This window comes from Sus scrofa, chromosome 12 (assembly GCF_054392235.1).
Source record: "Sus scrofa isolate SSC_HxYL_T2T_F1_AM1 chromosome 12, Sscrofa_HxYL_maternal_Yorkshire_Landrace_v2.0, whole genome shotgun sequence".
Taxonomy (NCBI): domain Eukaryota; kingdom Metazoa; phylum Chordata; class Mammalia; order Artiodactyla; family Suidae; genus Sus; species Sus scrofa.
In genome coordinates, this window is record NC_139394.1 from 64,054,805 (window position 1) to 64,066,843 (window position 12,039).

The 12,039-nt window shown below is 57.8% G+C and overlaps 1 protein-coding gene and 1 non-coding gene across 3 annotated transcripts in view; both read right to left on the minus strand.

Annotated features, from left to right (window-relative positions):
- Positions 1–2,842: 2,842 nt before the first annotated feature.
- On the minus strand, positions 2,843–2,940 carry MIR9828-1 (microRNA mir-9828-1). Its single transcript, NR_128513.1, has one exon. It is a non-coding gene; the product is annotated as a microRNA mir-9828-1 (primary transcript).
- A 4,982-nt stretch (positions 2,941–7,922) lies between these two features.
- Positions 7,923–12,039, minus strand: part of PMP22 (peripheral myelin protein 22) — a 28,336-nt gene continuing 24,219 nt past the window's right edge. For both annotated transcript variants that reach the window (XM_021067895.2, XM_021067894.2), the window contains exon 5: positions 7,923–9,233. In XM_021067895.2, coding sequence (XP_020923554.1) covers positions 9,070–9,233 — 164 coding nt within the window. In that variant the 3' untranslated portion in view covers positions 7,923–9,069. The remainder of the gene's footprint in view (positions 9,234–12,039) is intronic.

Sequence of the window (12,039 nt, forward strand, 5' to 3'; positions counted from 1 at the left end):
AAAGCACCAGCTCCACAGCTGACACCAGCCAACAGCCAAACAAAACCAACACCCCCATTCCACGAGGGGTCAAAGCCCTGAATCCACAATGCCCGAATCCAGATGCACACAGGGCAACGAGCCTCAGAAACCAAGGACCACCGGCGCTCCTTAGGAGGGCCTTGCAAATCAAAAGAAGGCTGAGGTGCCTCCGAATCCCTCCCTGAAGGCCCCTCGTTAGCAGGCCTAGCAAGAAACTACCCCGGAGGGGCTGTGGAGCACAGGGGGCTCTCCTTCCAGGAGGGGGGCTCTGGCAACTGGGGAAACCACGATGGGCCACAGGCTCGAGGTCCATCGGAACAATACATGCAGAACCACCCTAGACCCCAGCCATCCCACCCTTGAGCACATATCCCGAACGTCTGCCCTCCAAGTGCTCAATGCCCCGCTAGGTTCCTGCAGCAACTCTCAGAAAACCAAGACATGGAAACACGCCCAGCGCCCAGCGCCCAGCGCCCACGGACAGGAGGAGGGAGGTGGTGTACGTATACCCCGTGCAACAAGGCTCTGGAAGCATAATCATGCAAACAGGACCAAAGGGGCCCTGCTCGGCCACAGGGAGGGCTTGAGAGACTCTCCTACGAAGAGAAATAAGTCCGCAAGAGAAAGACCAATGCCACAGAAGACCCCTGGGAGGGCGAGTCTCACAAATGGCACGAGGGACCCTGGGTGCAGACAGGCCACTCATGCACTGGACCCCAGATTTGGGGTGGCCAGATGGGACGGGAGGGGATGGGAAGGATGGGGGTTTGGGGTGTCGCCGATCCAAACAGCTGCACGTGGCGTGGGGAAACAAGCACAGCCTGCCCGAGAGCCCACGGTCCTCCATCTAGTCCCTTGGATTGGGAACAAGAGGGAGGAGAACGGGAGCCAAACCCCAGGCACCTCCAGGTACCCCTCGATCGCCCATCCATCCGCTTGAATGGACCTCAAACCAACAATAGCAAAGGAAGCCCCCAAAGAGGCTGGCTCGGCGTTGCCCCGAGACGGTGCCTTGGGCCAGACTCCTGCCTCTGGAGAGAAAACTGGGCAAACGGGCACCGCCGATGCTGTCCATAGTTCTTAGCAACGAGACCTCGGACCAGACAGAATTCCCTATGGTGGACACTTTTGTGCCTATATTAGCAGGCTCAGGATTTTAGTTTTCTCTATGTATTTCTGTTTTGGCTCCCCCGTTTAGGGGTGTGCACCAATGCTTGGCACGCAGATGCTGTCTGCCCAGGCCCTGGAGCCACACCACGGCCGGACCTACCCCAGGCAGGTCCTGAAGACCCTCTGCCGCCCGAGGTATTGTGTCAGGAGAGACTTGCTCGTGGCCTCCTCTGTCAATTGCCTGAGCTCCTCGATAGGAGGGTGTGACTGTCCACAGAGAGCTCTTTCGCAAGGGAGCTCATTCTTTTCAATACCTTGTGGCCGTGTCAGTATGTTGCAGCGTCACCTGCGACAGTGGGAGGTTGACGGACCAGGGTGGGATCGCCGCACGCGGTTCTGACCACAGCCTCAGCGGGGAACGTGAGAGACTCTGGAGCCAGGCAGCCGCGAGGGAACTCCCTCAGAGAGGTCCTCAAGATCCCAGTCAGCCCTGCCTAACTCAGCTGACCCGGGTGCGGTCAAGCTTCCACACCCCGGCGCTGGACAGAAAAGACAGGCTCATCGCTCAGGGCAAGGAGCAAATATCACCAGCAAATATCACCAAAAGAAAAACGAAGGCAAAAGGGGCAAAAAACAAGGGAAAAAAGCCCAGGGATGGCACCGCTTCCAGCCCGAATGCCACCCCTGTCCCACATTCATGCATCAGCACCAGCCTCACTCTCGCCACATCCCTCCAACCTGCACAGGCAGGGGTTTGACAATGGCCGGCTCACGATTCCACCCAGAAGACTCCGGGGACCTCGGCTCCAGCCTCTGGAGGAGCCCAAGGCGTGGAGAAACCCAGCGACTCCCTCAACAAGGCTGAGCACCCTGCCACCCAACCAGGCTGCCTCTCCCCCAACGAGTGTGGAAGAGACACCTCGCTGTCCTCGGCCGGACGTCAGGCACCTGGGCGCAGAGAGTCCCCGGTGCCCGGAAAACCACCACAAACCTCTGGCTGCTGGCTCCGGCTTCGGCCCCACGCAGCATCCACCCCACTCCTGGGCGGGTGCCTGCCGCCTCCGAGCTGCACCTGCGGCCAGAAGGGCCTCTGGCGCCGTCTTGTGGACATCTGCGCGCACAGCACCGCCCCGGGGTTCCCGCTCGGGCTGGCCCAGCAGCACCTGGGCTGCATTGGCCCTGGGCAATACGTTGCTTCGGGAGGAAGCAAGCTGTGGGGACCTAGCAAGCTGGGCCCTTCCCAGGGGGTTCTTGCCCTCGCCCTCGCCCTCGCCCTCGCCCTCTCAAAGGGGCCCAGAGCCCTGAGGCCCACCTACCCTGAGCCACACCGTTCAAACCCTCAGCTCCAGACCCATTCTCCCACGACAGCATCCTGCCTCTTTTTTTTCTTTTTTTCTTTTTTTTTGAATACATATAAATTACACCTCTCCGTGTACTCCGGTATTTGTGAACATAGGTTTCTCAGGATGCAGCTATTGATGTTTGCTGGCTCTTCCCACTGTCATTCCTTCATTCGGACAGGAAAGCCTTGCTTCTTTCCTGTCCGTTTTTGCTCCCTACCCCTCAGCGTTCCTTCCACTTGGACCCCGCCTCACACAGGCATGAGTTATTTTCCCGTCCTCGGTTTGCAAGCCACAGCGATGATCCCAGCCCCCAAAGGGACCAAGACAGACCTTTCACCCTGGGAGCCACGGGCAATGTCTGTGCGCCCTTTCTTTCTATCGAGCGACCGGCCTGAAACCACTCGACCTCTCTTTCGATCAGGCATTCATACCAGGTGTCTCTCGGGAAGCCGGGCGGCTCCCACATGGACCTCTAGGCACCGAGAGTCAGGAGACCTCTTGAGAGAACACCACGGGGAGGAGCGGGGCTGCTCCCCGACATCGCACCATTCTCCCACCTTCCATGCACATCCCAGCACAACTCGATCCGGGTCCCAAAGCCCCGGGAAGGCCGCGGTTGCCAAAGCACCAGCTCCACAGCTGACACCAGCCAACAGCCAAACAAAACCAACACCCCCATTCCACGAGGGGTCAAAGCCCTGAATCCACAATGCCCGAATCCAGATGCACACAGGGCAACGAGCCTCAGGAACCAAGGACCACCGGCGCTCCTTAGGAGGGCCTTGCAAATCAAAAGAAGGCTGAGGTGCCTCCGAATCCCTCCCTGAAGGCCCCTCGTTAGCAGGCCTAGCAAGAAACTACCCCGGAGGGGCTGTGGAGCACAGGGGGCTCTCCTTCCAGGAGGGGGGCTCTGGCAACTGGGGAAACCACGATGGGCCACAGGCTCGAGGTCCATCGGAACAACACATGCAGAACCACCCTAGACCCCAGCCATCCCACCCTTGAGCACATATCCCGAACGTCTGCCCTCCAAGTGCTCAATGCCCCGCTAGGTTCCTGCAGCAACTCTCAGAAAACCAAGACATGGAAACACGCCCAGCGCCCAGCGCCCAGCGCCCACGGACAGGAGGAGGGAGGTGGTGTACGTATACCCCGTGCAACAAGGCTCTGGAAGCATAATCATGCAAACAGGACCAAAGGGGCCCTGCTCGGCCACAGGGAGGGCTTGAGAGACTCTCCTGCGAAGAGAAATAAGTCCGCAAGAGAAAGACCAATGCCACAGAAGACCCCTGGGAGGGCGAGTCTCACAAATGGCACGAGGGACCCTGGGTGCAGACAGGCCACTCATGCACTGGACCCCAGATTTGGGGTGGCCAGATGGGACGGGAGGGGATGGGAAGGATGGGGGTTTGGGGTGTCGCCGATCCAAACAGCTGCACGTGGCGTGGGAAAACAAGCACAGCCTGCCCGAGAGCCCACGGTCCTCCATCTAGTCCCTTGGATTGGGAACAAGAGGGAGGAGAACGGGAGCCAAACCCCAGGCACCTCCAGGTACCCCTCGATCGCCCATCCATCCGCTTGAATGGACCTCAAACCAACAATAGCAAAGGAAGCCCCCAAAGAGGCTGGCTCGGCGTTGCCCCGAGACGGTGCCTTGGGCCAGACTCCTGCCCCTGGAGAGAAAACTAGGCCAACGGGCACCGCCGATGCTGTCCATAGTTCTTAGCAACGAGACCTCGGACCAGACAGAATTCCCTATGGTGGACACTTTTGTGCCTATATTAGCAGGCTCAGGATTTTAGTTTTCTCTATGTATTTCTGTTTTGGCTCCCCCGTTTAGGGGTGTGCACCAATGCTTGGCACGCAGATGCTGTCTGCCCAGGCCCTGGAGCCACACCACGGCCGGACCTACCCCAGGCAGGTCCTGAAGACCCTCTGCCGCCCGAGGTATTGTGTCAGGAGAGACTTGCTCGTGGCCTCCTCTGTCAATTGCCTGAGCTCCTCGATAGGAGGGTGTGACTGTCCACAGAGAGCTCTTTCGCAAGGGAGCTCATTCTTTTCAATACCTTGTGGCCGTGTCAGTATGTTGCAGCGTCACCTGCGACAGTGGGAGGTTGACGGACCAGGGTGGGATCGCCGCACGCGGTTCTGACCACAGCCTCAGCGGGGAACGTGAGAGACTCTGGAGCCAGGCAGCCGCGAGGGAACTCCCTCAGAGAGGTCCTCAAGATCCCAGTCAGCCCTGCCTAACTCAGCTGACCCGGGTGCGGTCAAGCTTCCACACCCCGGCGCTGGACAGAAAAGACAGGCTCATCGCTCAGGGCAAGGAGCAAATATCACCAGCAAATATCACCAAAAGAAAAACGAAGGCAAAAGGGGCAAAAAACAAGGGAAAAAAGCCCAGGGATGGCACCGCTTCCAGCCCGAATGCCACCCCTGTCCCACATTCATGCATCAGCACCAGCCTCCCTCTCGCCACATCCCTCCAACCTGCACAGGCAGGGGTTTGACAATGGCCGGCTCACGATTCCACCCAGAAGACTCCGGGGACCTCGGCTCCAGCCTCTGGAGGAGCCCAAGGCGTGGAGAAACCCAGCGACTCCCTCAACAAGGCTGAGCACCCTGCCACCCAACCAGGCTGCCTCTCCCCCAACGAGTGTGGAAGAGACACCTCGCTGTCCTCGGCCGGACGTCAGGCACCTGGGCGCAGAGAGTCCCCGGTGCCCGGAAAACCACCACAAACCTCTGGCTGCTGGCTCCGGCTTCGGCCCCACGCAGCATCCACCCCACTCCTGGGCGGGTGCCTGCCGCCTCCGAGCTGCACCTGCGGCCAGAAGGGCCTCTGGCGCCGTCTTGTGGACATCTGCGCGCACAGCACCGCCCCGGGGTTCCCGCTCGGGCTGGCCCAGCAGCACCTGGGCTGCATTGGCCCTGGGCAATATGTTGCTTCGGGAGGAAGCAAGCTGTGGGGACCTAGCAAGCTGGGCCCTTCCCAGGGGGTTCTTGCCCTCGCCCTCGCCCTCGCCCTCGCCCTCGCCCTCTCAAAGGGGCCCAGAGCCCTGAGGCCCACCTACCCTGAGCCACACCGTTCAAACCCTCAGCTCCAGACCCATTTTTCACGACAGCAGAAAAGAAAAAAAAAGTATAAATATATATATATATATATATATCCTTGTACTCCGGTATTTGTGAACATAGGTTTGTCAGGAAGTGGGTATTGATATTTCCCCATTTTCCTGTTTCATTCCTTTTTTCCCACTTTGAACTCCTGCGTGTTTCTTTTTTTCTGTCTCTCTTTCCCCCACACTTCTTTCCCCTTACCTTTTTTGCACAGGCATTACTAATCTTCCCATCCATGGTTTTACGAGGCTGTGTCTTGGGAGTGCTGCCCCATTCTAAAGAGACAGACGTAAGGTCTCCGTGGTTCAGATCAAGGTTTCCAAGCCTATCGACATTGGACCAGACCTACTTCCCTGGCTTGGGTGTATGTATGAGTGTAAAGACATGATTCTTTTTAAATTGATTCACTTATCGGGTGTTTTCCTGCACACCTGTGTGGCATGCAGATCCACTCTGCTTGGCAAAAGCTTCCACTCCTAGGTGGGCATCCCCAGGCGGGCTCGTCAAACACACTGACACCCGAGATATTGGGTCAGGAGAGACTTAGGATTGACAGATCTCTCCATTCCCCTAGCTATTCTTCAGTACTATATATGTGTGTGTGTGTCCGTATATATATAGAGAGAGGGAGACTGAGAGAGAGAGAGAGAAAGAGAGATTGACCTTGACTCCTTTCTTTAACCATTCAGATCATTTGTTTCAATCGCTCTTCTTACGGATCCACTGATTTGGGTGCCCCCTGAGACACGCAGATGTGGTCTGGCCAGAGGTGGATCGACCAGTGCAGCTCTTGCCCCAGCTCCAGCAGTGACCAGGAGAGACTCTTAAGCCTGGCAGCCATGTAGGAACTCCCTGGGAGCTTGCTGGAGGAGACCAATCAATTGTCCTTAACTCAGCAGACCTGGGTTCGGTCCTGCCTCCATATCGTGCCGCCCTCCTGACAAGGGAGGCTCCTCTCCAAAGGTGAGAAGGGCATTTCCCTCAGCCTCCCGATTGGGAAAAAAGCATGGGGCTTAGCCCAGCTGCCCACGCTCTTGCCACAGAGGCCCCCCATGGATTCCTCAGCACCACCCTCCTGCTCACCTACCTGAACCCCTGACGGGGAGGGGCTTGACCAGGGCCAGCTCACGGTCCAATCCTGAGGCTGTGTGTGTCCGGGCGCCTGCCTCTAGAGGAATCCACGGCACGCCGAAACCCAGGACATGCTTCAAGCCTTCGAAACCCACTGCCACCCAACCAGGCTGCCCATCCACCTCCAAATCCGGAAGGGACACCTCTGCCCTCCGCCTGACAGGAGGTGTCTTGGAGGAGAGAGTCCCTAGTGCCCAGGAAACACCCGCACATCCTCTGGGTGCTTGTTCCGCTCAACACTCCATCAGCCCCAGCGCGGAGCCTGCGCATTTGCAGGGTTGCCGCTCTCACCTGTTGGAGCCTCGGAGCTGCAGCTGGGGCCGGAAGGGGTTCTGGCGCCCTCGTGTGGACATCGGCTGGAACAGCCACTCTCAGGCTTTCCTCCTCTCTCTGGCTCAGCAGTCCCTGGGGCTGCATTGTCTGGGGCCCCTGTGAGGGTGGGGCCTCCTTCCGCCGCTTTCATGAAAGACCAAGAAGGGCCCTTCCGCGTGGGCTCTCTCGCTCTCTCTCTCTCAAAAGCTTTCAGAACGCAGAGACCCTCCTACGCCATGCCTCCCATGCCTCGCTCTGTAAACCCTTCTCTCCAAATCCATCAGGGCGTGCCAGCCTGCTTCCGATTGGATAGAGCCTTGCACATATGTATGGATGAAGATAGGTGTGTACGGTTGGAACGATTGTTTTTTCTTCATTTTCCCCTTTGATTCCTTCCTTGGTACCTTTAAGTCTGGCCTCAATACGTTCCTTCTGACCTTTTTTTTTTTTCTTTTTTTTTTTTTTTTTTTGGCTTTTGTTGGTCCTCTCCCGCAGCATATGGAGGTTCCCAGGCTAGGGGTCGAATCAGAGCTGTAGCCACTGGTCTACACCAGAGGCACAGCAACCCGGGATCTGAGCCGCGTCTGCAACCTACACCACAGCTCAGGGCAACGCCGGATCCTCAACCCACTGAGCAAGGCCAGGGATCGAACCCACAACCTCATAGTTCCTAGTCGGATTTGTTAACCACTGAGCCACGATGGGAACTCCTCTTCTGATTTTTTGTATCCTGCTGGTGCTCTCATTCCCAGTTGTGTTCGAAATGGATTGACCTCACCTGGAACGTGCCTGACGTGGGTCCCCATCGATGTTTGCCAAGGCGCAGATGTTACCACGACCACCACACTGACAAAATCAGCCCCACAAAAACCCACGAGAGACCAATGAGTTACTCTGATGTTTATTTTAATGCACCTTAGTCCACACAGTTGGTATAAAATCAGAAAAAAAGCGAAGCAAAAAGGAAAAAAGCAAGAGAAGGGTCTGGAGTCTTAGCATCAGAAGGGCACCATATATACATGTACAGTTGGTGGCCAGTACGAGTCATTGCCAGACAGTCCTTGGAGACGGAGGACAGCCTAGACCCTGCTGCGCCTGGAACCCACCGTCCCAGGGGGTCTAGAGGCTTGTCCTGATGCTCCAACCATGCGGATCATGTTGGGATGATAGAGGCTGGGGCTTATTGTTTATTTACTATGGTAATCATAGCAGCCTAGCTAGGCACGAAAGCAGTTATAAACCATTTATATTACACAGAATTATTCAGGTCTCCGTTTGACTTTCTGTCGTCAAATTGTTAATTGACTTTCCAGTGAGAAGTTTAGATGATTAGTGATCATAAGGAATGGTCAATAATAGCACCACTTCGTAGGTTGTTGTCACCGAATTCTCATCTAGAGGCGTGACTGGGGGACCCCGCCCTCAAGGGCGAGCGTTCCAAAGCCACGAGCCGTGATTCTCCGAGGGCTCCAGTTCGGGGGTTTTGTCCGAGTGCAGGTAAGGCTGTGCCCAGAGGCGTGGGCAGTGCGTGTCCGTGTGTCACACGCGGGTCACCCACAGGGAAAGGGCTTTGGGCCATGCGGGGTTTCTCCCCACACTTGGGGGTCCTAAATGAGGTGGCGTGGGAGGGAGGTATCTCTTAGATGAACGGGAAGGGGTGAGATGGACTTCTTGTATTTCTGGGCAAAACCAACCAAAGAACGAAAACCACGACACAACAAAAATCTGAGCTCGATTATAGAGTTAGGATGTCAAGTTCCTTAGCTATTTCTTTAAGGTTCAACCTAAGGCTGATGGTCAACACGTAAAGCGAACAATACTATGTACATATATGTAAAAAGTGTTATAAATAGGTTTTATAAACCGTCAATATTATATACATCTTCAGTCAACACTCACGACCCCCCCGCTGCTTTCTGTTTGGTTTGGTTGGCGTTGGGTGTTTGGGCGGCTCTTTGGTTGCTCCCGGCTCCCGGTTTGCTTCCTCCCTCCCCGCGCGCGCTCAGAGCCCCGGACGTCCCCTCCCGGCGCCTCACTCCCGCTTCCGCAAGATCACGTAGACGACGCCGCTGAGGAGCGCCAGCGGGAAGGCCACCCACGCCAGGATGTAGGCGAAGCCGTAGGAGTTCTCCGAGCCGTAATGCCAGTCCAGGTGCCTGACCGTGTAGATGGACGCTGCGCTCATCACGCACAGACCTGCGGAGCCCCGGGCGGCTGCCGTCAGCGGGGGCCACGGGCGGGGCGCCTGCACCGCCGCCCCCCAGACGCGACGGGACCCACACCTGCCCCGCTCTCCTCCCAGCCGCCCCGCGGGCGCACACACAGGCACACGCACACACACACACACACACCACACTCACACACACACAGGCACACGGACACAGACACACCCCACACAGGCACAGGGACACATAGGCACACGGACACACAGACACCACACTCACACACACACAGGCACACGCACACACACACCACACCACACTCACACTCACACACACACAGGCACACGGACACAGACACACCCCACACAGGCGCGTGCACACACATACACACAGGCACACGGACACATAGACACACCCCCCACAGGCACACGAACACACCTCAACACACCACACACATACCACACACAGACACACAGACACACCCCCACACAGGCACGCACACACCACACCACACACACACACACTCACACACACCACACACAGGCACACGGACACACAGACACACCCCACACAGGCACACGGACACACCTCAACACACCACACACAGACACACAGACACACCCCCACACAAGCACATGGACACACACAACACACACACACATACCACACACAGGCACACGGACACATAGACACACACACCACACACACACACACACACACACACACAAATACACACAGAGACACATAGACACACACCACACACACACCACACACAGACACCGCCACACAGGCACATGGACACACACGACACACACACACCACACACATACACACGACACACACACAGACACATAGACACACCACACACAGGCACATGGGCACAGAGACACTACAACACACACACCACACACACACACCACACACACACACACACCACACACACACACATCACAGACACACAGAAACACACAGACACACACACATGCAGACACACAGTCACACACACACCGGGCACCTGTCTCTTTCTCTTTCTTAGAGAGAAGGATGCAGGCTGCAGAGGAGGAGGCCAGATCCAGAGCTGAGATGGAGGGTCCAGGAACGCAAACGGACGATCTGCTCTCCGCAGCCCATCTCCGTGACCCAGGCCGTCGTCCCCAAGGTCCCTCATCCCTTTTCTGCCTCACTCCCTTCAACCATCCCCCACTCCCCATCGACCCGAGCGGCCGGTGAGAATGCAGGTGGTGGAGGAAGCTGATCTGCATGGGGGGGCCCCTGGCAACCGCGGACCACCCCACAGACCGTGGAGTTACTGGAAACCAGGAAAGTGAACGGACACACCGTCTCCTGAGTGGCACTGACACCGAGCCCAGGGCAGCCGCGTGGACCCTTGGCCGGACAGCTAGCACAGAGCGAGCCCCGCCTGCAGGCACCACCGGGCAGGCCAAGGCCCAGGTGGGGAGTCAGGAGGGGGCAGGAAACAAGGAGGAAGCACAGGACACTCGTGGGGGTGGGGCTGCCAAGGGCGGGGCTGTCACAAGCCAGCGGCAGGGCACCTGGTCCCTTTCGACCGCTCCCAGTCCCCCAAAGTTGGGTCTGAACCCAAACAAAGGTGAGAGGGAAGTGGTGCTGCATCTACAGGAAGGTCCAGCCCACCCTCCCCCCCCCTGCCCTCCACCCCTCCCCCCCGCCCTGTCTACAAGCAGCCCCGGGTGTGGGAGGGATGAGCAAAGCCTCCACCTCGGACAGGCCAGTTCACGCGCGACAGGCCAGGCCCACAGTGACCGTCAGCACCCCCTCGGACGGTGGGGGGTGGTCTGCTGACGTCAGGACGCCAGCCTGGGGCGCACAAAGCCTGCTCTGTTCCCTCCAGAAAACAGGCCCTTTGACGGGCTCTGAGGGACTCTGTTATGAGTCCAGCAAGCATGTGGGATCCCTGCGGTTCCAAAGCCCCCAGGGGCCGGACCACCTACATCTAACCTCACTGCTATTCCGGCTATTTTCCTGGACACTGCAGTTTTGTTGGGACAAAGTGCAGAAGTGGGACGATGTCACGTTCACCGCCCCGATAAGACTGTCCTTGTGCAAGTCAGAGGGAGAAAACGCCCACTCCTTCAGCCCCGCTGAGAGGACCACGCAAGGGTCCTGGGACCCGTGGGATCGGCTCCAGCACCTGCTACCTACAGACAGCCCGGGAGACGGGAAGGTGGCTGCGTCCGCCCGCGGGGACGTCACAGCCGGTGGACCATTGCGGGAGGGAGACGGCGGTGTCCAGCCGCAGAAAACACACCGCGAGGTCCGCGGCTCCTCTCTCCGAAGTGCTAATTCTTGTCTGTCTCGCGGACTGACTCTGACCCGCCTACGGAGGGCACAGCGCTCCTGGGGGCGCCTCGCCGAGGGAGGCGGGAGGCGCGGACAGCACCTTGGGCAGGATGGCGCCCATCCTGCTGGCACAGCGTCCCAGTGGGGTGTGTGTGTAACCAGCATTGGCAGGAGAGACCCCGTGAGCGCTGGGAGGGCCAGCCGCACCAGGGCTCATGGGCAAAGAAAAAACATCAAGAGAAAACACTTCGGGTCACATCTGTGACCTGGAGGGTGGGACAAAGGCAGGATGCACAGGGCAGTGACAGACTCGACGGCTTAATGATGTGCCTGGGGATCTTACAAGCAACAGAATTCATGCTTTGCTTCGATAAAGCCGTAAGCTCATACACCTGCAAAGCCTATGAGAGGACACTGCTTTGTAGTTACTACTGTCTGCAGACGGACGTGTGTTTTAGGGATGAGGTCACTGCCAGGCTCTCTGTACCTAAAGCAACAGATGTGCCCCGAACAGAGCAGGA